General features: G+C 39.5%; 1 protein-coding gene across 2 annotated transcripts; it reads left to right on the forward strand.

The window, feature by feature from the left end:
• The first annotated feature begins 6,737 nt into the window (after positions 1 to 6,737).
• Positions 6,738 to 18,094, forward strand: cnot10 (CCR4-NOT transcription complex, subunit 10). Of its 2 annotated transcripts, none has more exons than XM_036585419.1 (19): positions 6,738 to 6,920; positions 8,199 to 8,293; positions 8,410 to 8,571; positions 8,745 to 8,895; positions 9,516 to 9,655; positions 10,635 to 10,721; positions 10,937 to 11,020; positions 11,172 to 11,289; positions 11,483 to 11,632; positions 11,742 to 11,944; positions 12,035 to 12,156; positions 12,474 to 12,653; positions 13,657 to 13,737; positions 15,254 to 15,367; positions 16,252 to 16,382; positions 16,480 to 16,515; positions 16,714 to 16,841; positions 17,337 to 17,412; positions 17,670 to 18,094. In XM_036585419.1, exons 1-19 carry the CDS (start codon positions 6,902 to 6,904, stop codon positions 17,834 to 17,836), a joined length of 2,244 nt encoding a protein of 747 aa, XP_036441312.1. In that variant the 5' UTR covers positions 6,738 to 6,901; the 3' UTR covers positions 17,837 to 18,094. The 2 variants fall into 2 exon arrangements, with proteins under 2 accessions (XP_036441312.1, XP_036441320.1); XM_036585427.1 differs by having other exon boundaries at positions 9,519 to 9,655.
• The last annotated feature ends 454 nt before the right edge of the window (positions 18,095 to 18,548 follow it).

Consider the following 18,548-nt stretch of genomic DNA (forward strand, 5'->3'; position numbering starts at 1 on the left):
CATAATCCTTCTTGAGAGTCGTGTTGTCAGGTCATGCATTAGAGTGACATCATAAAGATGAAGAGATGAGGAGGGGCATGAAGCTGCAGATGAGTATCTGAGAAAGGAAAAAAGGGGGGGCGTAGGGGCCAGTGACGTGAGTTTCCATCTCCCATACTCCGGTCAGGTCGTCACGATGCCACAGAAGCAGATGCAGGGGAAATATATATATATATATATATATAGTGTTCCTACAGAGAGTGTTTGTGGCATCTTACATTATTCAGCTTTTCTGTTTGGGGTCAATATCGCTGAAGAGGATGTAGTCTATTTTTTAAACCCCTAATAGACTGCTTTCTTCTCTTGATGCTCGCCTAAGAGCCTAATACACAAACTCTGAACAGTGCACCTTGATTTCTAATCTCAGATGCAGAACATCTTTTCCCCAGCATCCTCACATTCTGTATATTTGAATGATTCAGCTTATCTACCATTTATTTGTTTCTGGATCTAAATAATACACTACATGGCAAACACAAAAATATGTGGACACCCCTTCCTATTAATCGAGTTCAGGTGTCTCAGCCACATAAAATCAAGTGCATTGCCATGCAACCTCCACAGACAAACATTGGCAGTAGAGCAGGTTGTACTGAAGAGCACAGTGACTTTAAACATGGCACTGTCATAGGACGCCACTTTTGCTACAAGTCAGTTTGTGAAATTTCTGCCCTGCTAGATCTGCTCCAGTCATCTGTAAGTGCTATTATTGTAAAATGGAAGCATCTAGGAACAGCTCAGCCACAAAGCAACAAAAGATGCAAACTCACAGAGTGAGTCTGCCGAGTGCTGAAGTGCATAACGTGTAAAAATCACTTATCTTCTGTTTCATCACACATTAAACTGCCACTGGAAGCAAAATCAACACAAGAACAAAGTGGACATGTGGACATTAAGTGGGTTTCGATGGATGAGCAGCTGCACACAAGCCTAAGATCACTATACGCAATGCCAAGCATCAGCTGGATTGGTGTAAAGCACGCCGCAACTGGACTCTGGGGCAGCAGAAAGGTTTTCTCTGGAGTGATCAATGAACGGTTCACTATCTGGCAGTCTGATGGACGAATCTGGATTTGGCAGATGAAAAAAGAGCACTACCTATCAGAATACATAGTGCCAACAGTAAAGTTTGGTGGAGAAGGGATAATGGTTTGGGGTTGTTTTTCAGGGTTTGGACTCTTCCCCTTAAATCCAGTGAAGAGTAATGTTAATGCTACAGCATACAAAAACACTTTACACAATTATATATTTCCAACTTTGTAGCAACAGTTTGGGGAAGTCCCTTTTTTGTTCTAGCAGGACTGTGCCCCTGTGCACAAAACAAGGTCCATTAAGACATGGCCTGCACAGAGCCCTGACCTCAACCCCATTGGAATGAATTGGATCATCAGTTGCAAGCCAGACCTTCTCGACCAACATCAGTGCCTGACCTCACAAATACTCTTTTGACTGAATGGACACAAATTCCCACAGACAGACTCCAAAATGTTGTGTAAAGCCTTCTCAGAAGAGTGGAGGCAGTTATAGCTACAAAGGTTTTTTTTCATGCCATTCAGACATTTTTGCAGTGCTAGATAAGCTTTATAGCACATAATTTGACTTTAAAATGTTTAAGAGGAAATCAAGCAGCTAATTTCTCTGTTGGAAGAAGCTTAATCAGTGCTGAGCTCGTGATAGCTCCAAGCTTCTTTACCACCCAAATGACGCTGTGGAAGTTTTTATGTGCTTTTTTTTTCAACTGCAGAATTTAACAGACTACCCGAACTTAAGGTCCTAGTTCTGGTTCATTTTTCACCTGCTTAGGAGACAGCTGGAGCTGTCATAATAACCACAATTAACAATTATCTTTTTGGTCATTTTACAAGTCTAAAGCATGTCATTTGTCTAATTAGCTTTCTGGCTTACGAGTTATCTTAGCCCAACACTTCTTCTGCTGACATGAAATAACATACAGGACTTTTTGCACTCATACACTCACACAAAAGTCCACAATTAGATAAAATCGTGTAGAATCAAACAAAGCTTATATTTTTATCTAGCGAGTGTGAAACTGTGAGCAAAAAAATTACTTCTGTGGAGACTACAATAAATGTTAATAATGTTATTGAATGTTGTAGGACATATACTTTCATCTTTCATAACCTGGAATAACCTGGAAAACTCATGTAGATGTTTCAGGCTTAAAATATTTAACGGATCCTTTAAGTATTTTTAAAGCATTTTATGATAATATTTCAAGGTAGAGTGCAGTTATGGTGGACTCATACAAGCAAAAACACAATTTTCCAAGTGCTGTTGATAGATTTTATTATTGTTTTAAGTTGTTTATCCGAAACATTCACATAGGTTCTCACTACGGGCACTTTACCTATGTTTAAAATGCCTTTACTTTTACCCTTACATGCATATTTGTAAATGTAATATCATGCCAATTGTTTAATCACTCTGCTGCAAATGTCAACAAAGACAGAGGAAAACATCCTCGAGTACCATTAGGCCCTGTTTGTACCAATTTTATGCAGGTACCAAAAAACATAAGACTGGAACCTTCAGTACTGGACCAATGATCAGTGGAAAAAGCACAGTTCGAGCTTTCTGGTGCTAAAGGTGCCAGTGCTTTGTGCAGTGGAAAACCCCTCACTAGGCCTGAGACCTATAAAACATGAAACAAAGACCTATGAATTTACTGTTAGAGATGATTTAGAGTTTCTGTTGGCTCTGAACCTTGCTTTCATTAAGAGTTTCTGTTGGCTCTGTTCACACTCCTTATAACTTCAGTGTGAATAGGCAGAGCTTTTCAGTCGTGGGCCAAACAGGTGGATAGATGAGGAAACATTCACTTGTTCCTTTCAAATGTTTTGTTAGATCAGGTTGCTATTATTACTTCTGAAGAATAGGCAGAAATCTTTAAGAAGACTCTATATAAGTTTTAAATGCTAGAGGCCTTAGTGTATTATCAGAGTCTAGGGAGCAGACAGGAACCTATATCACCAAATCTTCAGTAGCAGTGTTCTACTCACTCTTCCTGATTTTTAAATCACTCAATTGCACAGCACACTTTAGGCAATCAGTGATTTACACACAGACAGTAGCAGTGGCGGCTGAGTGATGGTGTTCGTCTCTAAGCAGCCATGTATTTAATGGAACACTTTCTCCTGAAGACTACGACTCAGCTCTCTGCGCTCATTTGTTTCTGCTCTGTCTCAGTGCCCTCTGAGCCCAATAAAACCTCCCATTGACTCCATTACAGCTTCCTTGTCTACTGCAAATAACAAGCGTTCTGCCTAATTGCCTTGATTGTGTATTACAAGCAGCTGATGCACAGCCCCCCAAACATGCACACATGGAAATGAGAACTAGGTAACAGAGTTAAAAGCCAGATTGGTCTGTCATTAGGTGATCTGGTGTGGTACACTCCAAAACTGAGAGCTATTTTTTTTAAATCAGATCATACAAGATTTACACAGATTAAAAGTATATAAAGATAGAAATACATCCTTGAGGTCCACTGCACAGTTTCCCTATTATAACCCCCTCCTGTAACCTATTGATTAGTAAGCTTGATTAGTTGAATTGAGTATGTTAAAGCTGACATTAAATCATACAATATCATTGCTCACTACCACTAGAATTGCCCATCTCCACTGAATATGACACTAAATCTGCCCTCTTTAGATTCAGGAATGACTCTTATACATGTACAATAACTACTAAATACTCACATTGTCATTGTCCATTGTCTCCATTTTTGTCCATTTTTATTTTTCTACACACTATCATTTCTATCAACACGCCAGCTATCCTTTACATCATGTGAAAATGTCATGATGAATGGACCAATAGAAATGCTCTAAAATCTGTTGTAATAAAATCTTTATTAACTCTTTACATTAACTTACATTAAAAGGTAAGGTTTTTACCTTCTCCTGTAAAGTTATTATTTTGGAGATTATTGTTTTTCTTTGGACAGGGACAATATGTACAAGCATTTCTGGACAATACATAATTCCTGTGCATTAACACCTATAATTCCTTTTCCTGTGAATCCCCACCTCACAATCTGCCCCTTTATAAAAAAATAACCGTGTGCTGCTCTTACGGCAGAAGTGTTTATTACACCACCAGAGGCATTTCAGACATCACATTATCAAAGTGAATAAACAAGCCCAGTAATCATCAGACTGCTCTTTTGGTAGTTTGAAGCTTTCGGTCTGTCTGAAGTGTGCTATGACCAGTCTAACTTTTCTAAAAATGACTGAGCATAATGAGTCATATTGTCGGAATGCTCCAATTTCCCACAGGCCTGGAGAGAAGGATCTGTCATAGTTATGGAGCCTCGGAATAACCAGACGCGCTCACAGGCAATCAATCATCCCTCTTCCTCTCAACCTTCCTTCTCTCTCTCTTTTTCTCTCCCTCCTGGTGTCAATTAGTGAGACATTTTCAAGCTCTCTAGGTACCAGGCTCAATTAGACTAATTGAAGTCAAAGTGGAAAATAAACACTGCGGCGGAGAGTGTCTTTCGCAGGAGGACTCGGCAGCTGTTTTTTTATACTGAGAGGACGCACACTTTTCTTTTAACACAGAGCTCCTGAGGAGTGACACATATCTCATGATTTATATAAGAATGCTCCTTTGTGTTTTGTTGATGGCTGTGATAACTGAAGCTACCTTTTGTTAATTCTGTTTATGTGAGGGTAACAGAGTAAGAGGTCCATTACATAAGCCATACTCACTTCTTCTAAGTCCCATCAATCTGTGTTTTAGGCTTTACAGCTTCAAATATGCAACTCGTCAATAAACAGACTTTAAAATTTTTACTCACCAATAAGAAGAAAGCCCCTCGGCACCAACAATAACCAATTAAGAGGTTGATACTGGCGTGTTCAGCTGAAGCCTGGGACAGCAGAGAAAAGTGATCATTCGTTTATTTCACCATCAGTGCACCTTTGGGGGGACATCAGTAGATCTATTACATCTATCAGATCTATCACAGCTGATATTAAAACTGACATTTCATGCATGCACAACTGGCAGGACATACATTCTCCAAAGCACTAACCCAAAGCACAATGCTTAATGCTGTAACTCTTCATTTATAGACAGCTAAATTATTGTATTTATGACATATTTTGCAGTGTATAATTCCCAACTTTCTCTACCTGTCTCCAAAAAGTTCTCCTAAGGGTTTGCTATGTAGTTAAAAGTGGGGTACTTTGAATACCGTATGCCCCAACTGTATGTCTGGATTTTGTTTACACAATTTTTTTATAAATAAAATTCGATGCCGTCCTTTTGAGACTTTTTCTTAACTGAACCACGAGGGATGTGTGCTTATCCAATTAATGTTCAGTTAATGAATTAATGTTTGGGTGGATCAGCATGCAAACAAATTCATTAATTATTCAGCTAACTAATTAATTAGCTAATTAGTAATTAAAATGAGTCAATGAAATCTTGTGTATTATACATGTTGATTTGCTTATTATACAGTCTCATTATACAGAAAACATGGACAATCTGGTGTTATTCATTTAAAGTTTTGGGCATAGAGAGAATTATGGTGTTTAATTTTGACCTTGATTTTGACCTTTAGTGGACAGAGAGTGTCTAAAAGAATGGGAAGTTGATAGTTTATAACCCACTTACACATAGCTCTATTTCATACTGCAGCGTGTCCAAACAGTTCTTAAGGTGTCACTCAGACAATGGGGTATGGGATCTTATGGTGTATCTCATTTTAGCATTTTTTTCTTAGATTGCTGAGGGGTGACATCCAAAATATTTTAAAAATGGGTATTCCAAATTTGTACTAAGAACAAGGGTAACTGGCTACATGGCTATTTTTTAGCAGGGTCGGTATCTAAACATAACAACAATAAAAACATAAGAACATTAAACATAGCAGCGTTTACCTGTGATTATCTGTCCTGACAAATATACAGCACTGCTGTTACAAATCAATGAAAAGAAAGATTTAAACATTTGCAAATATATAAAGAACATTTGCCTTTTTTTTCAATTAGGCTGATCATTTTCTAGACTCGGCACCAGAGCTCAGGATACAGGAGAGGGCAAAAACTTTACTTTTAATGTAAGTTAAGGTAAAGAGATTTTATTCCAATCAAATGTGGAGCATTCTTATTGGTCCACTTATTATGTCATTGTCACACACTGTAAATGGCAGCTACTGTGCACAAATGATGTAGAAAAATACAAACAGAAAAACAGAGGTACTTTTTTTTGGACAGCGATATGCTATGTTTTGGTTGCTAATATGCTGGTCAACCAGCATGTGTTGTCTTTTTTTTCAGCAGGGACTGTAATGCAAACTTCGTAGTAACTACACGTAATACAACATGAAAAGAAACTAGCTCAGAAAATCCAAACAAATGCACAAACATAGGCCTTCAGATTACAGGACTTCAGAAAGCAGTGTGAAATAATGAAGACTCAAACCTACTTTCAGCATGTTTTACTCCTATATACTTTACGTTTACTTCAACGCATCCGACCATCACAAAGGCCCTCTAGTTTGTCCCTGACTACACCCAAACAGACTGGCCTTTGGCCGTAAACTCAGCGCTGTCGACATCTAGTGGTCACTCAGAGCGTTTCTCTGCTTCTTCCCGGTGTTGTGTTTCTACTCCACACCGACAGATGTCGGACAGTTACAGACTCTGCTCTGTTTGTCTCAGTGAAAACCTGAACGAAGCGAAAGCTAGTAACAGCGGCTATACATGAAAGAGCCTTTTCCCTAGTTACTTCTACATATAGGTTACATGCAAACGTAGAGAATCACTGAAAAGTATCGTAGCACTGGATTAAAGACGCTTTCAAACCATCGCATCACTTTCAAGAAATGGCTGAAAGTAACTCTGGTAAGCTGTGTTTTAATCATTAACCAGTGAGTCTGTAACCATGTATCCCGCTAGGTGTTCACCTGCCCCTGTTACACATGGAAATATTACTGAAAGTCTGACACTGCGGTGACTTTAGAAGTCTAGTTAGGTTTACTCGTTTTTGGCACGCGTGTGTTCTCCGTTAACGTTACCAAGACAAACCAGTTGTAAACAATGCTGCAGCAGCAAGCTAAGCTAGGCTTAGCTAAGTTAACCTAGCTGAACTAGCTAGCAAGCCCAGCAGGACACCAGTAAACTGAAACAAAATTATATATGCAGGTCCTTCAGCAATAGACGAAAAGCAGAATGTGATGTTAGATGTCTTTATATAAGAGGGGTGAACTAGAGCAATGGCTCTAAAAATGAATTAGATGAGAGTAAAGCCTAATTCAACTTGGCAGACGTAGCTAGCTAACGTTAGCCTAATTCATTTTGTCATTCTCTTGAGAAACGATTGCAGTTTAATTTTTTTGAGAGTGACGTGGCCTGCTCTAAATCATTGAATAAATATGATTCATAGACTTTGTGGACATCAAGTAAGTTGCTCGTAGTAGTAACGTTAACACTAGCTAGCTAGCTAGCTGGGTTAAGTTAGCTTGCTGGCTACTTCAGACGGCGCTAACTGTATCAGCTGAGTCAGCGAGACTGAATCTGTGCAAATTAATGCATTTGATTTCCTTTAGTTTGTTTGAGAAGCTCACAAAAGGGAGCCAACGTTAGTTAGTTGGGAACGTAACTCATAGGTCCGATTTGTAAATCGTGTGTAGTGCGCCTTGGTAGCTAACCGACCGGTTCTCAGCTGAAGGAGTAGTTCACCAAATTTACAAAAAATTCTCCATAAGCCACACGAAATCAGTCAGCCTACACACGCCTGAGATCTAAACTCTGCTTCTTTGGATTTGCGCTGGATTTTCAATACTACTATAACAAAAGTCCGCGTCACCGAAAAATAGTTTGGCTGACCTGGATGTACCTGCATTACTTTTTAGCTACACTAACCTTGCAGCGTTAGTGCAAAACTAAAGAAGGAAATCTAAGACATCAGACACGTTTTGGTTAATCAACTGTATTTTTAGGATAAGGGGAAAATTTGTGTATGCTCGATTATTTTTGGTGAACCATTTCTGAAAAGCATTCAGGCTGCAGTCTGGACTGATGCTTTCACATATAAAATCTCTGCATCTTTTTAGATACACTGCTCTATGTATCAGGTAAAACAGTGCACTTAACTTCTCGGTTCATTTATTCTTTTTTAAGACCAAGCCAGTGATATGAAACATGACAGCACAGCCTCCCCTGGGGTCTCAGATCAAGAGAAGGAGATGGCGACGAATGCTTTTGAAGCATTTACGGTAGATACTTTTATGCAACACTTATGCATGACATTTAGTTTGTGCTTCACGTACCTGCTTTTAAATATCACATATAACCTGAAACTTACCACCTCATTGCTTTGCTTTCCCTGTAGGCTGGCAACTATGATGAGTCTCTGAAACAACTCGAAAGTCTTCAGGAACTGAACAAGGAGGACTATAAAATTGCCATGAACAAAGCTGTTGCTGAGTTTTACAAAACTGGGCAGACGACAACTGGCACCTTGAAGCAGACATTAATGACGATAAAAAATCAGGTGAGAAAATGCTGTTTCTTATTAGATTTCTTCTGGCTTTATATTTCTTCATGACAGGTACCATGGTTAGTTTCTTGTGTAGATGTGTTCTAAATCTTTGACTTAAATCGAACTATTGAACAGAAACATTATTTCCCTTTTTTTTCTTTTTTTTCTTTTTTTTTTTGCTGTAGGTCCATTCTGCGGTGGAGGACATTGATGGTTTAGATGATGTAGAAAACAGCATCCTCTATTACAACCAAGCCATCATTCACTACCATATGCGGCAGTACTCAGAAGCCATATCTATTGGAGAGAAGCTCTACCAGTTCCTGGAACCTTTTGGTATGTTTCTGAAATGATAAAGCAAAAGTGTTTTTTTAAAAAAGCATTACATAGATATATATACAGAATCACTTATTATTATGGGCAAATTCATGCACATTTTGTGGAAATTATTGGTGCACCATGATATAGAAATCATGTTGGTATTGGCAGATATTTAATCAAAGTATCAGCATCAGACAGATGTTTAGATTTGACTGATGTTTCACACCGATATTTAATGCTGTATGTATTGAACTCCAGAAGAGCAGAACGTTTAGGCTGTGCTGGCCTACTGGGCAAAAAAATAGCATTTTATTCATTTTACTGCACTCCTAACTTTCTGCAAAGAAGCTTTATATGTCTGTGTAATGCTAGTAAATGTAGATGTAGTCACAATTTCTATATTTTATAAATGTTTGTGTACTCTTTTTGGATTATATCAGGTATTGGCATCAGCCCAAAAATCCCATATTGGTGCATCCCTAATGGAGATATTTAAAAAACATTGTCAAAGATTGAGTTTTATGTGTTGTGAAGTCATTGTACTTCAGCTTGCTTAAAGTGTCAGTGCTGCCGCTCTGCCACCTCCTGGTGTAGTGCGGTAAGGTGGCAAGGCTTGATGGGGTTCTCTGTCCTAGAAGAGAAGTTTGCTCAGGCGGTGTGCTTCCTGCTGGTGGACCTTTACTTGCTCACCTTCCAGCCAGAGAAAGCACTGCATCTCCTCGCCATGCTGGAGAAACTCTCAGTACAAGGCAACAGCAAGAATGGAAAAGGAGAGGTAAGAAAATATGTGTTTTCCATATAATAGTTTCTGATACTACTGTACTCATTTTTCTCTTGCTTTTCCTCTCTGACCCTCCTAGTGAGTTAAAGGCCTATTAGCAGATGCTCTACCTCTAAGTGTACTAAGACACTGTGGAGCGTGGCTTTTGCTGCAGTTTATTTGGATGCCATTGTCCTGTTTTGTAGTTTTAAAAAAGGCACCTATATTGCTGTGTCTTTATGTGGTGGCTTGGAAAGAAGGGTTTTGGTTTTATAGTTGAAGCAACAACCTGTTTGTATCTACTGAATCTTGTTAACAGTAATCATGTATTCCAGTGTAGACCACCATATACAGTGTTAAAAAAACAGACTATAAGTAGAGTCTGAAGACCAAAAATTTGGAACCAGCTCAAAAACAGCCAGTCTATGGAGAGGTGGTAAATGAATACCAAGTGTGTTAAGTGATGCTGAACGCTTTGTTTCATTCCCTTTATACGAGTAGAGTGTAAAAATAAACCAAGCTTTTATTCTATAGCAGCATTCTGGTATGCTGTGCAGCGCATTCAGTGTGTGATGGCCTTAAGCTGTGTCTTTCATGTTTTTATGGTTTTAAAATAAGTATGACTAATGACGTTTGAAGTATTTACAAATGTTGTATTCACACTCATTTTGAGACTGTCTGTCTAGGTGCCATTTCAAAGTGCAAAGTGCAAATTCTACATCTGCAGGGATCCAGTAGTGGAGGCAGGAGATGAGGATAAGCACAGTGGCCTAAAGGGAGAACAGGTTACTTAGACAGAATTAAATGTAGAACTAAATAGCAGTAAAGTCTGGCTTTAGATGGTTGGTACAGTTAATTGGTTCTGACACAAGTATTTGCAAGAGTTGAAATTTTGTAAAATACAATACTAGAACAAAATGCTTTTTTAAATGCCACACGTGTGCAGCTGTAGATTGAAATGCTTTCATTTAATTATACTATTTTTGTGTAACAGGGTAACAACAGCACAGCCAGAGAATCTGCTGCTCAAAAAGCTGAGTTTGCTGCCATGATTGAGGCAGCCAAGTCTCGGATACACCACGTGAGTGCATGTAATTAGGATCACGTGACCCATTTGAGGATTTACTAAAGACCTAGCTGTATTTGTAGTGATGCCTGATGGTATCAATATCAGCAAATAGTTATTTTAAAAAAAATGATCTGCATGAATTCCATTCAAAAAACAGTAACATCCTTTTAATAACATAGCAAAAATCTTCCTTTGTGTCCTTATTTTCCCCATATTTGCTTGTACAGTATAAAGTGCGGGCCTACATTCAGATGAAGTCCCTCAAGGCCTGTAAAAGGGAGATCAAGTCTGTTATGAACACAGCTGGAAATGTGAGTAATAACTGCTTACATTCACATACAGCAGCACAGTACAACCACAGTATATGATAAAAAGGCATACGAGTTTAAGGTTTTGCATGGAGGACTTGAAGGTGTTACTACTGTGTGCTGACTAGACTGACTTTGTGTTTCACTCTCTCAGTCTGCACCTTCCCTCTTCCTGAAGAGTAATTTTGAGTATCTGAGAGGAAACTACCGTAAAGCAGTGAAACTGCTTAATAGCTCCAATATTGCTGAGCATCCTGGACCTCTTAAAACAGGTACACAATGCACATAGTTTTATAGCCAGTGATTTAACAGTATATACTATACTTCGAACAGTTTCTTCCTTCACACTTTTGAGTTCATTCTTAAGTAAATCTCATATTTTAATAGCACACTCAATGATGGTAAATGGATGATAGTTATATTATTTTTGCCATTATTTCCTCTTATATTTTCCTCTTGTTGTAGGTGAATGTGTGCGCTGCATGTTCTGGAATAATTTGGGTTGTATCCACTTTGCCATGGGGAAACACAACCTGGGCATCTTTTACTTTAAGAAAGCCCTTCAGGAAAATGACCACACTTGTGCACAGCTAGGAGATGGCAAGAATGGCCAGGGTGAGTGGTCAGGGTTTAAATTACTCAGGGGATGAGAATTAATGTTAAAATTTCAGTCATATTTTATTGTTTTTGAATGCCTGAATGCCATTTTATTGTTCTCCCACAGCTAAAAAGTTCACTGGTATACCCATGTGTGCCCTCCTGGCAAATAAGCGATATGAGCTGCTCTATAATTGTGGCATTCAGCTGCTGCACATCGGTCGGCCGCTGGCAGCCTTTGAGTGTCTGATGGAGGCAGTGCAGGTGTACCACTCAAACCCGCGTCTCTGGCTACGTCTCGCTGAGTGCTGCATCGCTGCCAACAAAGGGGTAACAGAGAGAATCAACACAAATGATTCATACCTGCTTGAAACGTTTGACCTAACTTTTCACTAAAATTTCTTTTTTGGCTTTTATCAGAGTTCTGAGCAAGAAACCAAAGGCCTGCCTAGTAAAAAGGGGATAGTTCAGTCCATTGTAGGCCAAGGCTATCATCGCAAGATTGTCTTAGCATCACAGTCTACACAGAACACAACCTACAGGTGTGTTGCTCTGCTGAATTTGACACTGCCATAGGCATGACGTTCTTCCTCTTGTTTTACATAGTGGTTTGGATGTTGTCCAGCTGCTACTCTGTTTTTACTCCCTTGTAAACTTGTGTAATGTAACTTTCCTTCCAAGAGGTGGCACTATATTCCATTTTTTAATTGCTCTGCCATTATATACTGTTAAATGATGGAAGCTAGCAATGATGTCTTTTTTCAGATGCTGGACAGTGATTTAGAAAATGGTCTGTGCTGTGTGTGTGTGTGTGTGTGTGTGTGTGTGTGTGTGTGTGTGTCTGTGTGTGTGTGTGTAGTGAGGGTCAGTCGGCAGCGATCCCTGTAGCCAGTATGGAGTTTGCAGCGATCTGTTTGAGGAACGCCCTGCTCCTACTGCCAGAGCACCAACAACATGAGAGCAAACCAGACAATGGCTCAAAGGGCTCCAGCCAATCAGGCAGCACAGAGAGTGGCAGTGAGAACAGTGATGCCTGCAGGTGTGCACACTTACAGAATGTGTTAACATACCACCCACGCCCAGAGCTCTTCACATACTTCAGCAGAACTGTCTACAGGCAAATGAACATTGACTTCCCAATAAATTATATCTTTTATTGTAGGGCTGTAAAAAAAAAATGTAGGGCTGTAGAATTACCCTTTTAGGTGTTAGCACTGGAATTGTACAAACAATTAGCGGCACATAGAGGAATACGTTTGAAAATACGTATAATTGTTAAAAAATGTCAGAATCAAATTGCTAGGTTTTTGTGTCTGATGAGTTACAGGGGCTGCCTCCTCAGATGAGCTTATGAGCAGCTAACCGGTACTTTACACATATTGGTGATAAAGCCATGTATCTCTGCCTTTCTCAGTCACGTCCTTAACAGTGTGTCAGTGGCAGTGCGCTCACGTTGTGGCACTTGTGCTTTGATGTAGCAAAGTATAATATACATACTATCAGGCAAATACAAGCATGCTTGCCACATTTTACAGCACTGGTAAAACAGAAAACTGCTGTTTTACTGAATAGTTTTTCTGTTTTGTCTTGTCTCGAATAGTGATTTTTGTATTGGAATATTGTATTTGAGTACTCCAGTGCCCATGTACAGTCCTACTGTTCAATTAAGGCATAAGAAAGTTTTATTTAAAGACAGAAATGTATAACATGTACTTGTATCATCTTTTTTTATCTAAATTATCTGTAGTGTTTTTTTTTGTTGTTTTTTTTTCTTTATGTGGTGATATCATAACCCATGATAAAAGGCTAGGTCATTTTTATGTCAGCGCACGCCTACCTCACACACTCACACCTGTGTAATTCTGACTCCATTTATCAAGTTGGAAAGTAGTACTTGGAAGCAGAACAGCAACAAATCTAACAGTGACACGTGCTGTTCCGGTGGAGACAAAACATTCTCTTGAACTACTCTCCTCACTCACCTTTGAGCATACGATAGTGGGTTGGTCCAGTAACCTTCTCCCACTTGCTTTGATTCACAGTGGAAAGGGCCAAGAGGGAGACAAGTTCATTCCTGCTGCACCTTCATCACCTCTCAGAAAACAGGAAGTTGAGAACCTCAGGTAAAATCAAAGACATCCCTCAAAAAATATTCTGCTAAACCTACATGAGGGTAAATCAGGTAATATCCTCAATTGTGGTGGTTTGTGTTTCTTTGGAGTTTTCAGAAAAGAGTCGTTATTTTTAGATTTAATTACAAATTAGATGCAGATGTTTAAGGAGAGATGAATGTGTGCTAGTGGTTACTCTGATTAGTGTCCATTTCAAATACTAATTGTTACTAAAAATCTGTTAGGAACGTATTAGAGTGTAAATATAATGTATGTATGATGTGCTTTGTAGAGCATCCATTGATGAAAATAGCATGAGTCTTTAGCATATAAATGGGCTTTTACCTCTAGAGCTGCACCTTTTTGCCCTTCACTTTACTCTCCTCTGTTGCCCTCTCCTCCTACTCTGGTTTTTGTCTCTAGAACTGGCTAGGAAAAATCTCTTTTTTTTTCCCCCACTCTTTCTCACACCTCTCTCTATTCTGTACTTACTCCCTCTCTCCCCCTCTTCCCCTGTTTGACGCGAGGCATTTTTCATTCATTTGCGTCTGTTGGCTATCCGGACCCGGTGGAAAGGAAAGGGCGGGTGGTTTTGAGGGGTGACCCTGGATTGACACCCTGATGCGGTGACATGTTTACGAGCATAGCCGCCACTTACTCAGGTTTCACTTCCCGGAATCCTGCGAGCCTTTTGTGTCCCAGCCAGCCGCTGAGGGGCCTGCGCCTGTTCCCCCCCTTTTTCACCCTGTCTCCCTTTCTTTCTCCTTATCCCTTTAATGATGGACTTGTGGCAGAGCTGGAGCTAACAGGAAACAGAACAAGGTGGAGGGGTTATGGAGGGGTATAGTTATTAGTGACACCTCCACTCTGGTTCATTTAGGAGACCGTTTACTAACACTATGCTCAATACAAGTTGTAGTTTGTGGAAATAGTAATGTACATGAGTAAAAGACAAATAACATGCAAACATTTGCTATTTGCTGTGACCTCCAGGCTTTTTGTTTTTGCTCAGGGAACAACATGTGCAAATGATTTCGCACACAAGGAACATTTCTTAGAGGGAAAGTAATGTCGCTTAGTGAAGAGTCTCTTTTACAGTTTTCTTTTTATTGTTCTGGTCACTGTGTCTGTTTTTTTAAACAGCCAATTACTGCATTCTATTGTACATTAGGACTAGACTGCACCTAAACCTTGAAGTATTTGCAATTTCTGAGACAGTGCTGGGGATAACTTTGCTATGTTTGGCATCCATGACTATCATTGAGTCACAGAAGCCAGACATTGCCCTCCACTCTTTTGTAGACTGAACCAGTGTATGTGGCGCCACTGAAAGATTTTCCTAAATCTCCTAGAGTGTGTGATTCATTCCTTGAATAAATATGCTCTACCTGCCTTCTGTTTATATGTTTTGTATTTTTTCCTCCTTTAGAGACTGAATTTGCATGTTATGAAGATGGAGTTCAAATTTGCTCTTGTATTCAACACAGTGTAGTGACATGAATGTTCTGTCTGTGTAACTTGCACACAGGTGCTGTATTTTAGCCTGTAGTGCGTATGTGGCTCTGGCCCTTGGGGACAACCTGATGGCTCTTAACCATGCAGATAAGCTCTTACATCAGCCCAAGCTGTCAGGATCCCTCAAGTAAGTCTCTCAACTTCTCTTTTCAAAGTTTCAAAGTAAGTCTCTCAAAGTCTCTTTTCAAAGTCCTTGCATTCCATTCTAGAGATCACTATTATCCTTTTTTATTTTGATGCCATATTGATGGATGGATGGTATGAATGACAAACGAATGACTGTATGGTTAAACCAGTCAGGCCACACTCCTTGATCCTTCTCTCTTTTTGTATCTCTCTCTCTTTCTCTCTCCATATGTGTGTGTTTGTGTATATATATGTATATAATTCTATAAAGCTTTCACTGAAATTGTTTTAAGGTGTTCTGTTAAATCAGTTGATTTTAGTCTGATTATATTTTCTGTGTCAAAGGGAATTTTACTGATTTCTCAATTTTTGCTTAATGTAAACATTTAAGATGTGAAGTCAGTTAGAGTGGTTTGATATGAAGTGCTCCATTCTAGAGAATTTGTTCACAACAGCAGTGACAGAAACCAGATGTCCATACCAGTTAATGCCCCTAAAAGCTGCCTCAAAGAAAGCTATTAGGCGGAATGTTTAAGAATATAATGCCTGAAATCAGACATAGTCAGAAATATTATTTGAAGTGATGCTGTTAGTATGAAATATAGTTTTCATCAGTCTGTTTTTCTGGAATAATGTTGCATAGCTGTTAGCTGTAGTAAAGCAGCTGGTATTTCAGTTGTTGAGTATAATAAGACATGCCACAACTGATGCTCTGGAAGTCTTTCCTCAATGTTTCTGAAAATTCCTGCCATAAAACACCTGTCTTTATAATTATAATATAATTATATTATGACTTAAATGGCCTCAGACATTTAGCTAAATTGTTCCAGGGTCAGTTTATGATGTGTCCTGGTGGTCAGTAACAGGGTTAATGCCTGTCCTCAGGTTCCTGGGTCATCTGTACGCTGCTGAAGCTCTAATCTCTCTGGACCGCATCTCTGATGCTATCGCTCACCTCAACCCAGAGAATGTTACTGATGTATCACTAGGAGTTTCACCCAGTGAACAGGACCAAGGTAAACACCCACGTCAAAGAGCTGAAAGTGTGCATACAAAAAATAATTGGACTGTTTCTTTTTTATCTGGTTTTCACACATCTGTCTGAATCTGCAGGTTCAGATAAAGGGGATCTAGAGCCAGTTGAGTCCTGTGAGTGTTCTGCATCATTATCTTTTTCTGCTTCTGATAGCACTAGCCTGTGTAGTTTTTGCACAGTAATAAAATATTTAAGACATTTGTACACAATATCACAGCTGTGTTTCTGTGTTTTGTCTATCAGCACTTAAAGTGAGAATGCAGTGGTCTGAAACTCTCTGTATCTGTGTGTGTGTGTGTGTGTGTGTGTAGCAGGGAAGCAGACTCCTCTGTGTTATCCCAGTACTGTCAGCTCTGCAAGGGCCATGATGCTTTTCAATTTGGGCAGTGCTTACTGTCTGCGGAGTGAATATGAAAAAGCACGCAAGTGCCTTCATCAGGTAAAGAAAGACACACATACATTTAAACATTTGGCCCTGATAACTGGTTTGTCTAAATCAAACATTTCCTAATCTTCTCATTGTGATTTAGTGATACATTAGATTATTAAAGTATATTTAGAAGGGTTAATGTGGCTATTCAAGCTTAGCACCACATTATGAGAAAATGTTTATGGTTAGTATTTTCTTCTAATTCAAAGCAAAATTTAAACCAGTGTGTTCTGCACATAATGAAATACGCTGGACGTATTTTAAGAGAATTATATGTCGGTTCAGTCCAATAGTGTTGAATGACAGTGCAGACACCTCATCTGTAACATACCAATGATAAACATGCAACTTAAGGTCGTAACTCAAACCATGTTTCTTTTGTGGACTGAAAAGCTGAAATGTTTTAAACCATGTCATGTATGTTACAAGTATCTTGACTCCCTGAGGTAAGATGACTGTAGGCATGGTGTAACTGTGTGTTTGTTTCCCTTTCTCTCCCTATAGGCAGCTTCCATGGTCAATCCAAAGGAAATTCCCCCAGAAGCTATTCTATTGGGTGTCTACCTAGAGCTGCAAAATGGTACTTTCAAAGCCCTGATCTTGAGCTATATTAAAATGAGCAACTGTAGTACTACAGTAGCAACATAAAAACCGAATGCCCACGTTGCACTTTCTGCATTTGCTTGCTTGGAGCTAATAGCGTATACATTTATTGTTAGCTTTATAAAGTGACCGTTTTACAGAGCACATCTCCTGCATCCATCCATCATCTCTAACAGATAATCAGTATCTGCAGTTTTAGTAAGTGGGGGTGATTGATCTGCTTGGCTCTTGCAGGTAACACACAGCTGGCTCTCCAGATCATCAAACGGAACCAGTTACTCCCATCAGTCAAGCCCTCGTCCTCTCCAGACCTGCGCAAGAAGCCTCCACCTTTCCAGCCAGGCCAGCCCATTCAGCCCATAAAGATGCCCTCTTCCTTCACACAAGTTCAGCGCAAATGATGTACACCCCCCCCACCCCCCCACCCAGTGTCATACACCTTTTTAACACTTACTATTTATGAGCTTGGAGCAGCTTGGTGAAACAGGCCGGATAAAGGGATTGGTAGGGAGGGCTGAAGGAAGGAAAATGGAGGTTGGGGAGAATTAATCTCTTACCATTGGAGAGGAGTTGCTTTTTGAGAACTTGTCATCTGTTAAAACTGTATATTGACATCTTCTGGGGGCCATGAAATCCTAAATAAATTTTATTTACACTAATTTGTTTTTTTTTAACTGAAAGTGTTTTCTGTTTCTCTTCCGCAATTTTATTTCTTTGCCTTGGTGGAGCTCAGGTGAATGTTTTACCACCACTTCACATGTCTATTCAAATGTATGTTTTAAAATAATAATAGTCGATCAGTTTTATGCAGCGATCTCGTCACAGGACGGTTATTTTCCACAATAGCTGTATCGTTCCGCTGAGCACCGGTTGCCAAGTAGCGACTGCTGCAGTTAACCGTTACCGGTAAGTTTCTACTTCAGCACATGCAAAAACAGAAACTGGACACGCTAGATAACTTATACAAGATAATATTTCTCTTGTAGCACGTTTAGTCAGCCTCTGAAGAAGAGCGTGACGGCAGGACAACCTCAAATTCCGAACATTTCTGACATTTGACCCTAAGCGAGCTTTTCGGTGGACAGATGAGCAGCTAAACAAACTGGAATTGGC

This window comes from Colossoma macropomum, unplaced genomic scaffold (assembly GCF_904425465.1).
Source record: "Colossoma macropomum unplaced genomic scaffold, Colossoma_macropomum, whole genome shotgun sequence".
Classification (NCBI taxonomy): domain Eukaryota; kingdom Metazoa; phylum Chordata; class Actinopteri; order Characiformes; family Serrasalmidae; genus Colossoma; species Colossoma macropomum.